Genomic DNA, 13,202 nt, shown 5'->3' on the forward strand with positions numbered 1-13,202 from the left:
AACCGGACCACCAAGAGAATGAACCTCGAGCTGGGCAGGAACGCGAGGTGGACGCGAGCTGAACACGAGCTGGCCTGGACGCAAACGGATTAAGGTTGGAGACGCGAGCAGCTGATCGTCGAACGGGAGCTGTTGCAGTCGGGATCGCGAGCGGCTCTGATGCGAACGGGGCGCTTACAGTCTGGAACGCGAGATGTCCTTGATGCAGGATGGAGCTGAGTTTGTCTAGGATCAGGAACGCCTTGGGGCTGGAGCTGATCAGGTGGACACGAGCTGTAACGGAGTCGTGAACGGATTAGGGTTCGTCGGTATCGTCGGGTTCGGATTAGGGCTTTAAAGCAAATCGGCGCGCACTGTATCTGTGCGTGAGGGCGCGTCGGTGGTCAGATCGACAAGCGGTTTGCACTGACTGATTCGTTTCGGCAAGAGCTTCGATTTTATATCTTGATCGTTTTCTGGGTCCTCACGGTTTGGGAGAACAGCCTCGTTGAAGTTCCGAGGCATATTCCTTTTCGTTTTGGGGTTTTAGGGTTTTGTTGATTTGGTTTTAGGCTCATGGTGTTAGAGGCTATCGTGCTGATAACATGTTATGAACTTAAGGTTTAGAAATCTGTAAGTTGTGTGTATTATTACTCAATCATAAGGTGCCCTTATATATTGGAATTACAAAGAGATAAAATGAAAGACATAAATATGAAAAGTGTACAAATACAAGGAAAAAGAAATAGAGTTTCTTTTTTTCTAAAGCCTAAGCCGCCTCTCTCTCCTCTTCATGCGGCCATCTCTTTCTCTCTCTAGAGTTGGCCGTCTCTCTCTTTCGGTATTGGGCTGGTTATAGACCGGGCCGGTTATGGACATCGATCATATGGTGTATAACATATTAGTAATACTTTAGATGCACTTTTTTCTTTTAGATATGCCACTTGAAAGAGATTGTGTGCTTTGTACTGGGACCAAAACAATTAAATAAGGGCGGTGGATGAAACTGGGATGTTTGTTTGACCAACTCATGTTTATGGATTTCCTGAGTCTTTGAATCTGAATTTCGTGGAATATATGTTACCCTAGTGGTGTTGCTGAAAATCTGATCTCATGATTTATGAAAATGCAATTGCTTATTGACTTGACTTTAAAAGAAAATCTATAATTTAAATCTTAGAATTTTTGTATTTTAGTAACTTGGAAATAAACGCTTGATAAGGTTTTCAAAACATGATGAAAGTTTTGTTAACATGGAGGTATAAAAGTTCCATGATTATCAATTTATCTAACTAAGTTCTGTATTCTCAATTTGGGTGAGAGCAGACTCTTGCATTATTTATCTACGAGACACAATTAAAATGAACTAACTTTCCACAAAACTACCCAATCGGGAAGCTTTGAATCTCTTAACTTATCCCCAATATATTAATTGAGAAACATTTGAAAAGATGTAACCTCAATTTTGTATTAATTAAAATAGGCCCCAATACATAGGTGTCACTCAATTAGGTAGTCAATTACATTCAATTGAAAAATAAGTAGGTTCACCTTCGATTTTTATATGTTGTTAGATACATAAGTTGGTCAAACTATATGATATAATAATATGATATGCTATTTTCTTTCCTTAAATAAAACCTACAGAATTACCATAAATGACTAATATATATATGACAATTAATGATTTTAATAATAAAGATTTGATAACAATTTATATCTCCTCCATCATTTTTTTGTTTAATTTTATATTATTAAAATAAATTAAACAATCAAATTAGCTATAAAAGTAAAATTTAGATTTTTTCGTATATGTTATATTTTGAATTTTTAAAAACGACAATAAATGACTAAAACTATTAAAATTATTATGTTAAAAATTAATGATCAATGGTTTAACATTTTTATTATAAGAAGATACACATGATTTTAAAACCATATGAGAAAAAAATATCATTTAATAATAAAATAAATATATATATATATATATAGATTAAACACTATATACCATAGGATTACATAAATATTTTAATATTAAAAGTTTCAATGAATTTTCAAGAACATTTATAAATTATAAACTTATTAAAGATTTCAGATTGAAAATTTTGTTATCGATGATTTAAATATTTTGTTATAAAATGATATGAATGATCATAGAACCGTATGATTATAAATTCTTATTTAATAAATAACTATATAAAATATACTATTCTTAGAAAAATAGGTTGGTCCATCTTAACTTATATTACACTTTTTATTAAACTAACTATCGAATTGATAAATAACGTACCAAAAAATGTTTTGCACTTTCCTTAAATAAAAGCTACGAAATTACCTAATATGATTAACATATACGTGAAAATTAATTATTATGAATAATAAATATTTGATAACAATTTTTGTATCTTAGTTCTTTTTAAAAAATTTATATTATTAAAAGATATTAAAAATCACATTAAATATATAATAAAAAACATTTTTTTTATATGTTATATTTTGAATTTTTCAAAACGTCTATAAATTATTAGAAATTTGAAGATCACCACTCTTAAAATTTTGTGATCAATAGATTATTTTTTTGTCATAATAAGTTACAAATGATCATAAAATTGTATTAATATGAACTTTTATTTAATATTATAAGAAGATACACATGATTTTAAAACCATATGAGTAAAAAATATCATTTAACAATAAAATATATATATATATATATATATAGATTAAACTATATACCATAAGATTACATAAATATTTTAATATTAAAACTTTCAATGAATTTTTAAGAACATTTATAAATTATAAACTTATTAAAGACTTCACATTGAAAATTTTGTTATCGATGATTTAAATATTCAGTTATAAAACGATATGAATGATCATAGAAGTGTATGATTATAAATTCTCATTTAATAAATGACTATATAAAATATACTATTCTTAAAAAAATAGGTTAGTCTATCTTAACTTACATTATATTTTTTATTAAACTAATTATCGAATATTCGAATTGATAAATAATCTACCAAATATTGTTTTTGCACTTTCCTTAATTAGAAGCTACGAAATTACCTAATATGATTAACGTATATATGAAAATTAATTATTACGAATAATAAATATTTGATAACAATTTTTGTATCTTAGTTCTTTTTAAAAATTTTATATTATTAAAAGATATTAAAAAAATCACATTAAATATATAATAAAAACATTTATATTTTTTCTTATATGTTATATTTTGAATTTTTCAAAACGTCTATATATTATTAAAAATTTGAAGATTCTCACTCTGAAAATTTTGTGATCAATAGATTATTTTTTTTGTTTCAAACTAAATAATATATATATAAATACTAATGATTTAAAGCAACACGATTGGCTTATCAATTTAGTTGTCCAGTTGAAATCTTTCTAAAGTATGTGAAAGATTAAAGTCAAACTAAATATGGATTTAGAATAGTAGTTATATTTTACTAACCAAAATACCGAAAAAACCGAACCGAACCGAAACCAATCCGATATCTGGATTGAATACCCCTAATTCAAATGAAGCCAAACTATTGTTTCATTCTCCAAAATATAATAAAAATAATAACTTAATTCCGCGCAAGGCGCGGATCTTATCCTAGTTCTTGTTATAGTTCTCTGGATGAACACTTTGGTTTAACCCTAAAATTGACGTAGTTCGAGAGGGATTATAATTATTATGAGATGAACTTGTTAGAACAATATTATTAGTATTTTTTCAAATGTCTGTTAACATAAAATTATATTAATATTTTATATTAAATGTAAATATAAAAATACACTAAAGTTTTTCAGTTAAATTTTTCAAGATATTCACCAATAACATACATGTGTAATTTTATGTTTCTATTCAAAAAAAAAATATAAATATATATATTAATACAATTTTGTGCTGAAAATCTACTAATGGGGATTATTTAGTTGTTTTAATGAAATGTGGTTAGAAAAACAAAATAGTTATCCCTGCAAAATCCAAATGCATGTGATGTGCTAGAGTGCACTAACGAAAACCACTAGGCAAGATATCGACATAAAAAAAATTAAAGAAAACTAACTAAAATTACAAAATTCAATGTCGAAACACAGTGTCGTCACACTTAAACGAACACCATTTGATGCTCCACACATGTATATTGCCTCTCAACAATTGCAATTAAATATTTGAAACGTGTAGAATTAGTTAGTCCTACATAATTTTAATGTTTGGTTTGATAGTAATAACAGAAAACGAAAGAAATCTTCCCCTCGAGCAAAGTAAACGTCATAACTTGTTCAACACTTTCCTTCTTTTTTTATTTATCTAGAAGCTGAGTAGATTAAATTTAGAGGCATAAACAATTTTAAGAGACTTTTCTTAATTATCTGAACTTTTTCTAGTTTGAAAGCTAATCTATGTATTTTAAATCTCTATAAATCATAAATCTATAACATTCTTATAAAATTGAGATTTTAATGGAGATTCAGCATACTTATAACAACGTTAAAAATGTCAAGATTGTGTTACCTAAACAACAGATCATGAAACTTCCAGTTTTTATCAACTACTCTTATCCTTCTTGGCATGGTGAAGTTTGTTTTCTATCTATTCATTTAAGTTTTATGTTACCCTAGCACGTAGTGTCGTTCGTCAGTCTTTCGTCGTTCACATGGATGGGGAGACTCCAGTTTGGTATACAGAGTCTATGAATCTGTTGTTTTACGTTGATGACAAAAAAAACCATTTAAGTATTATGTTATTCTCTTTACTTTCAGTAGTCATATAACTCGTGTATTGGGGATGTTTTTGGGATGGATAAACGTACTTGTGAGAATGTTCCATATTTTATAGAGACATCACAGAGCCTTTCTCTTCACAGTCTAGCCGAAATCTACCGCTCCTACGAAGATTATATCCAAAATAACATCCCATATTGTATTTGTTTTCAATTTTCACTTTCTAGAAAAGTATTTTGGTAGATGATTTATTTTCAGTTCTCACTCAATACAATCTTTTAGACAAGAAAGTTGATGTCGAAGCATTCATTCGATCGAGCTCAAACTACCATTAACGTCATTACTCATTAAGTGAGTTTTTTCCAGCGCCAATATAGACTCATTCGATGCTTATTTACCAACTTTTGATGTATACATGAATTAAGTTTCTAGGAAGTCAGCTTTCAAAATACATAAAATCTTTGGAATTATTTCACAGATATCCTCTACAATTTATGCTAGCAAAGGATGAATCAAATCACAAATTCAGTAAATAACAAATATATACTACAAATAAGATTATTTTATTTCATCTCCCCTTTTATGTTCATCTAAAACATATATGATTCCACACGTTTATACTACAGGAACATTTCCCACCTAGACTTAGACGCAACATATTATTCAATCAATTACATTAAAATAGTCTCGAAAACGCTTTTTAACGTATTACACAAACCATGACAAAAGTTGTAGTAGAATGTATTGACAAACAAATTGAAATATATAATAAGAGACGCTCGAAACCATTGACCCACCATGCATTATGAAAAACCACCGAACCGTAACACTTTTTGAATAAATTACATACAAAAGACCAATTCATAATCACTTTCTTAATTTATACTAATCAACTCAGATTTGAAGATAAGCATTGTCACACTCTTTCTTCGCCTATAAGTTCAACTCTCTCTCTCTTCATATCTTTCTACTTTAATTATCTTCTTCCTTTCTCCAGCAAAACTTTTTATTTTGTTTTCTGGTTGAAGTTTTTGTTTTATTGCTTTAGCAAGAAGCGAGACTGGCCTTATCTGTACCTTTCTCTTTGCCATTAAAAGCCCTCCATTTTTTCTTCCATAGATTCTTATTTTTTCTGATTTTCTGTTTGAGATTTTCTTGAATTCGCTATTAATTTTTCGTAATTTTCATTTTCTTGTAGTTTTGATTCTTACACACGCTTATGTTTTTTCCTTGCAGAGAAACTCGTCCATGGAATCTCCAGCAAACAAATCCTCCACCGTGAAGAAGGTAGAATTTCCGCCTCGTCGGGGAAGAGTGAAGAGAGAGATCTTCGGCGTTTTGGCCAGCTCCATCGTTTCCGCCGCCGTGAGGGCCGGTGGAGTGTTCGGGAAGAACGCTGAAGGTGACGGTGGTGTCTCTTCTTCCTCCACCGCCACTCCTCCGAGCGGATACACCTCCGACCAGAACAGCGAAACCACTTAAAGCAAGAAAACATATAAAGATATATTTACGAAGGTGCCACTGGTTTATTTAACCACCATGGCATGACACTACTATGCGGTTCTGTTCGTTTTTTGAAAACAGAACGCTACTTTCTCCAGATCCGGTTCGGTTTAATTTGTTTTGTGGTTTGTTTTAATTTGGTGTGGTACTCCCGGTTTAACTTCGGTTTTTGGTGGGTTAAACTGTGTATACGTTTATGGGTGTGGTTAATTTGCTTTGTTAAACAAAAATATCTCCCTAATCTGTTGTTTCTACGTGTTTTTTTAAGTGGAGTAATGATGTCCTCTGGGAGATATTTTTGTTTTGTTTGTTTTTGGTTTGTTTTGGTTTGATCACCTTGTATTATTTGCTTTTTTTAATCTCTATGTGTATTCTAAATGCAATGTATAATTAAGCGTGTTTTGTATTATTTTGCTTTTTAAACTTAAAATAAAATAGTATAAACATGATGTATTGAATTATTGATGTTCAGAAGAAATAAATCCATGCTAGTAAAACTTACTTCAAAAGTAAAGATCGTCATGAAAAACAAAACTTATGTTTAGTAAATCTGTCTTTTTGTTTTTCTTAGTTTTTATTTGTTTAATTTTGTTGGTGAGTGGTAGTGATGGGACCTAGTTTAATAAGTTAGGCTAAAAGTACGATTGCCAAGCCAGCCACCTTCACTTTTTCTCTATTCTATTAGTATCTTTCGTTTTCTCAGTATGAATATGCTTCTGAAATTGAAAAGAACACAAGACAGACTTTAATACAAGATAGCCTGTTAAGGATTAGCTAAATCATAATTCTTTCTTTCTTTTCTAATAACTCAAATTCGTCTCAGTATGTAGGCCTGAGACTTATTATCCGAGATCCGGATTCGATCCGAGATCCGCTCCGAAAATAGGATATCCGGAGTGTCCGGATCCGAATCTGGATAGTAAAATTTTGGATCCGTCCAAACCGAATTCGGATCCGGATATCTTAATTTTTAGGTCCGGATATCCGGATCCGTAATTTTAAAACACATGAATAAATCTTATAGTATTATATTTTAGTTTTTACAATATTATAGACATATATAAATATATTTATAAATCTTGTATAAATATATAATTTATGTATTATATTAAAAAATTAATATTTTTTTTTAAAAAATATTATTTTTAATTATTTTTACGGATCCAGATCTGGTTCCGGATATCCGCAGGTAATAGAATATCAAGACAGATATCCAAAATCCGAATATCCAGAAACCACGATTCCAGATATTAAATCTACGGATCCGAATCCGTCCCACACCTATCAGTATGTATGTGTTGCTATTTAATTATTAGTATACTAATGTGCATCAAAATATGTTATGAAAATAAAGCAATCATAATTTGACACTTGGACACAAAACATATGATCAATATGTAGACATACCCCAATGCCCAAAAAACACAATTATCATCTCTCTGAGTGATTATGTTGAAAAACTCAACATAGTTTTTTTTTGGTAAACTAAAATATGATCAAACATTTGCAATATGTAGATAATTAAAAGACTCATATCAAATAAATTTAGCTGTTGAAACGTAAGGAAAATCACAAAAAAAGTTAGTTGTTGAATAAACCCACTTTATATGAAAAAGAACTAAAATTTGGAGGATGAGAACAAATGTGAGTATATATTAAGGCATATTCCAAGTTCCTTATGATATTCAGAAGAGAAATAAGAACATCAACTTAAAGAAAAAGGTGCTATTAAAATATATGATTTATTAGTGTTTCCAGTTAATAAACCAAGCTGAACCGAATTCGGAAAAATAATATATGCAAACCGAACCGAAATTTAACTTCTTTTTAAGAAAATAATCTCTTAAAATATTTTTCCTCAAAAAGAAAATATTGACTTCAACGGCAAACATGTGATAAGGGTAAGAGAAGCAAAAATGTGGTCGTCAAGCTTCTTAGCTTCTCCCAAACTTACTCTATTGCCATCATCTTCTTCTTCTTCTTCTTCCCCTGCACATCCAAAGATCCAAACTCTCCTCTGCTTTACTCAAAATCCTTCGTCCACTGTTGGGATCAATGTCAGCAAGAGACACTTAAACATCTCGATTCTCACGCTCTTGTTCAATGGTGGATTCTTGCTGGATAAGGCAAAGTCCATCTCAGAATCAGGAGATCATCTTCAAAGATACACTGATTCAAAGGATGGCTTCACTCTTCTCGTACCCTCTTCTTGGATTAAGGTAATTCAAATTACATATTCCAAAAATGCTGATAAGTGATAACACACTTGTGGCTCATGAACGAATGTTCTGTTCAAAGGTGGAGAAAGCAGGAGCCAATGTTCTGTTTGAAGAACCAGAGAAACTAAGCAACAACATAGGAGTTGTGGTCAGTCCTGTCCGTATAAAGAGTCTTCAAGACTTTGGCTCTCCTCAGTTTGTAGCTGATAAACTCATCAATGCAGAAAAGCGAAAGGTAATTAAAATAAATTAAAAAGATCGCAATAGAAGCTTTTTGTGACTTGCTTTGTTTTGGTGTTGTAATCAGGAAAGCACAAAGGAGGCAGGAGTTGTATCAGTAGGAGAAAGGTCAGGACAAGGACACGTGTATGAGTTTGAATACAAAATTGATAGCACGAGAGGAGGTATCAAAAGGGTTTTCTCGGCTGCTTTTGTGAGCTCTAAGAAGCTTTATCTATTGAACGTTGTTCATTCAGACAATCCAGAGAATCCATTGGATTATAGTACGAGGTTGTTGCTGGAACAAGTTCTTCACTCCTTTGATGCTTTACTTCTCACATAACCACCTTTCTTGTAAAGCCCATTCGCTGTTTATGGGCTTATTTTTGGATGATTGGCTTATGTTTCAATCTATTAAACCCAACAAGTTGGAATTTCATTGCGTTGGCTCACTTATCGTTCTTTGTCGGATAGAACATTTTTCTCCACTTGTATTGATTTGTTTGTCTTATTTTTAGGCTCCGAATCGTGGGACGATATTAAAGTGCGGTCCAACTGCGGTTCATGCAGTTTATGGGATAATTGTAGTTTTGATAAAAAATGTAGGGCACTTTTGACTAAAAAGTAGTACAGTTTTGACTAAAAAGTAGTGCGGTTTTAATTAAAAAATAGTGTGATTTTATAGAGATGATATTATATAATAATTAGATTAATACAATTAGTAATTAAATTTATCTTTTATTGATAATTTCATAATTTTTCTGTATTTTTGTAATTTAAAATTTATTGAAATAAAAAAAAATCATTTATATATCTTTTATTTCCTTTTACAAATTTAGCTACTAAATTTTATTTTTAAAAATAAAAAAATTATATAAATAAATTTTGAATAAAGTTTAAAATAAAAAAGAATACTACGCAACAAGAAGACTATTAATTATTTTGATTTTTTTTATATAACATACTTCCAATATATCCCTTATTTGTGCTTTTTTGTCTTCTTCTTATTTATGTCATATTTATTCATGTATTAAGTGACCAAGTCAAGTTCAAAATATTTATTTTTATTTATGTCTCTTGCATTATTATTTATGAAAAATTAAATCTACTAACTTTACAATTACGTGTTAGTTTCCAAAGTTTAATTACCATAATAGTTACTTTTATATATGGCTAGTTACTAAGTTCTTGTGTTACAAAAAAAACATTACAGGTTTTTAAATTATTAAAAGAAATAAACGCAACAAAACAATATAAAACGAACAATTTTTTTTTCTTGAACGTAAGTGCGTATTTGTCAAATACGCTACACAATAGGTGTTAGTGCGGTTTTGATCAAATGTCAACTAACCAAGAGGTAATTTTAACATTTGCGTTTTTGCTTCCGGCTTCCAAAAGACACATGTGCTCGTGTCAGGAGTGCAATGATTGAATTTTGGTGGAGCAGTGGAAGCAAAGGAAGAAGATAGCCTGGGTGGCATGGGAAAGACTTTGTAAATCTAAGGAGCTCGGGGGCTTGGGATTTAAGGATTTGGAGAAGTTCAATCAATCCTTACTAGCCAAGCAAGCGGCTAGAGTTTTGAACAATCCGGATTCTCTGTTGTCCCAAATACTGAAGCAACGATACTTCAAGAACAATTCTTTTCTTAAATGTGGTTTGGGTTCTCGGCCATCATTTGCTTGGAGGAGTATTTTATATGGATGTGAACTATTACAGCAGGGGCTGATGTCCAGAATGGGTAATGGGGCTGATACTAAGGTATGGTGGGATCGCTGGATTTTGGATGATGTCCCACGAGTTCCAGAGTATAGACAAGGATCTGTGATTGATCTCACTCTGAAAGTGGAGGATTTGATAGAGCAGCGGTCTGGTGTTTGGAATAGAGCTCGGGTCTCTGATGCTTTTGCTCCAAAGGACGCTGAGAGTCGTCTTGGTCTTCCATAGAAGTGCTCTCATTCCACTTTGAAATGGGGGTTCTTAGCGGAATATAAGAATCTGTCTCTTAATTTTTAACTAAAAAAGCTAAGAACCGGTTTTTAAATATCTTATTTAAGAACCGCTTCTTAGTTTTTTTAGTTAAAAGTTAAGAGACGAGTTCTTATATTCCGCTAAGAACCTCACCCTAAGAAACTCTCATTAAACATGCTCTAATACTATACGTTATAATGACCTGTATAGGCCATTTACTCATTTTGTGTTAAAAAAAAAGACCAGACAATACTATTCAAGAAAATACTCCACAAGATTGGTAACTAATTCATTGTAAATTTGTAACAAAGATTTAAAAAAAAAAAAAAAAAAAAAAAAATTGTAACAAAGAATGTGTGGAGAAGAGTAATCAGTGTATTGGTATGGAATTTGAGATTTGAAAAGGATAAGTGCATTGACTCTTTAAGATTGGTAATTAACTTCTTTGTGCGAAGAAAAGAAAGAAGAGCAGAAAAGTCAGCAATTCAGAATTAGAAAAGAAAGGTACGGACAGTCTGCCATAATGTGATCAGTCACTCGTCAAATCATGTTTTTTATTTGTTTGTTTGTAAATTTCTCTTTTTGTTTCTTGTCATACATTTCTGTAGCACATAATCTCTTTAGATCATAGACAAAAATCGATTACTAAATCCCCTTCTACAGCTGCCGAGACTAGAACATGTTACCTCTATCTTTATGAAAGAAAATTTTACCATGTAACTATATAAATTTATTTCTCTTTTTTTATGAAAACAAAATTCTAATATAATTATTTTTCAACGTCGATTCATATAAGAAGCTGCATCTGAGATCTGAGAAACATATGGTGGCAAAACTTGTAACTTAAAAAAAAACTTGTAACTTGGACTAAAACATTGTGCATGAATTTGACATTCTTTTTAAGATTACAGTTCATATGGTCCATCTTTGCAATTACTTCATCTATTGGTACGTCGCTGTTGTACGCTTACGAATCTTAATTAGTTTAATATTAGTATATATATTCGTACGTGTACGTCAATGAAATTAAATCTTGCATTGTGCAATGAAGTGTTTTCATAGAACTTTAGTTTGAAAATAGATGGGTGGGGACAAAAGAGAGGAAATGTCAAACAGCAAAAGAGCTGTTTGGTAATTTACCAACAGTTCATGATTTAATAAGAATGTTGACAGAACACTACACATTTATGTGTATGGATACAAATTATAAAATTTATTTCTGAAATGAAAACCTGAAAAAGAGACTGTTAAAAAGAAATGCAGAGGCAAATTGCAATTTGTCTGCATGCATGCATTTATAGTCTTGTCTCTTTGTTGGTCTGCTTTTTGCCAAAGGTTTTTCAAAGTCTCTTAGTTTGTTTTATCCTCTACATTCTACAAAGAAGGGAAAGAGAAAAAGATCTAAAAAGTATAGTGTACACATTTGCATCTAAATATTACGTTAACTTAATTGAACTAAAGATATCGTTTAATTAGGTTTGTATCACATGGTCAATTAACTACATACAATGATCAGATCAAAACCTTGTGGTTGTTTTGAATGTTTGAAAAATTTGTTAATCTAAACTCGTATATATAATAACTGAGAGTTGTGTTTTTAAAATTAATTCGTCATGAAACTGGATTTTGTTGAGTAATCAGTCGAAATTTAGATACATAATATTATGTTTTCATTAGCAAAGCCGACCAATAAAATGAAATTTATTTATATGAGATAGATCATAGAAACATTTTCTACCAAAAAAGCATCCATTTTCTGGATCTAAGTTGTTAGGGTTAGCTATAGAGGTTTTTAGTTGACATGTTATTATTTGTAGATGAATTGATCACTCTTTGATTTGGGGTGGTACCGGTTTTCTACTGTCTTCTTCGGTGCAAGTCGGTGGTGTGGTATTTTCCAACGGCTTCTTCCTTTCGAAGTAAGAGTTCTATCCAAACGCATGGAAGGTTTCCATAATTCTGAGGTGGTGTTATGCTAATCTGACGGGTGTTGATGCAATCGGTGGTGTTCATGGGCTGACATCGGTGGTGTTAGTTCTGCAATTTCTATTGAATTTGGGTTATTTTCGCAGGTTTGTGTATGTTAAACCAATCAAATTGAATCAGGCTTTAGGCAAGCCAAATTATACCTAGTTAATACCATGGTTCTAAAGTGCGAGTTAAAGAAAAGGATTGGACAATGCTTCTTTGCTTATGATCTAGTTATTACTTTTAGTTGCTATTGATCTCTTTTTTCCTCTGGCTATTGTGTTTAAGGAGATCTTATTCGATTAGGAGTTTGGAATGATTCCATTTTTCTTATCAAATTTGAGTTATTAGATTTAGCATTTCTAAAAATCATATCAAATCAATAGTTATTAAATTAGTCACTTGTACAAAAAAATAAATGAAATTCCATCTTATTAAAAATTAGTATTTCATCAATAAAATCAATCAGATAAAATTTAATAGGATTTGGAAAATAATTTATAATTAAGATCAATTATTACCACTTCTTATGATGATATTTGAAAGAGCTTTTTTATTAAAAAAAACTCTTTAATTTTATTTTTACTTTCAGTATTAAAAAT

The 13,202-nt window shown here is 30.9% G+C and overlaps 2 protein-coding genes across 3 annotated transcripts; both read left to right on the plus strand.

The window, feature by feature from the left end:
- Positions 1–5,633: 5,633 nt before the first annotated feature.
- On the plus strand, positions 5,634–6,634 carry LOC106339650. 2 transcript variants are annotated; one of them, XM_013778497.1, is made up of 2 exons: positions 5,634–5,661; positions 5,959–6,634. In XM_013778497.1, exon 2 carries the CDS (start codon positions 5,971–5,973, stop codon positions 6,202–6,204), a length of 234 nt encoding a protein of 77 aa, XP_013633951.1. In that variant the 5' UTR covers positions 5,634–5,661; positions 5,959–5,970; the 3' UTR covers positions 6,205–6,634. The 2 variants fall into 2 exon arrangements, with proteins under 2 accessions (XP_013633951.1, XP_013633949.1); XM_013778495.1 differs by lacking the exon at positions 5,634–5,661 and adding an exon at positions 5,676–5,794.
- A 1,468-nt stretch (positions 6,635–8,102) lies between these two features.
- On the plus strand, positions 8,103–9,151 carry LOC106339667 (psbP domain-containing protein 2, chloroplastic). Its single transcript, XM_013778518.1, has 3 exons — positions 8,103–8,444; positions 8,524–8,679; positions 8,752–9,151. Exons 1-3 carry the CDS (start codon positions 8,142–8,144, stop codon positions 9,004–9,006), a joined length of 714 nt encoding a protein of 237 aa, XP_013633972.1. The 5' UTR covers positions 8,103–8,141; the 3' UTR covers positions 9,007–9,151.
- Positions 9,152–13,202: the final 4,051 nt, after the last annotated feature.

The sequence above is a fragment of the Brassica oleracea genome, chromosome C4, assembly GCF_000695525.1.
Source record: "Brassica oleracea var. oleracea cultivar TO1000 chromosome C4, BOL, whole genome shotgun sequence".
Lineage (NCBI taxonomy): Eukaryota > Viridiplantae > Streptophyta > Magnoliopsida > Brassicales > Brassicaceae > Brassica > Brassica oleracea.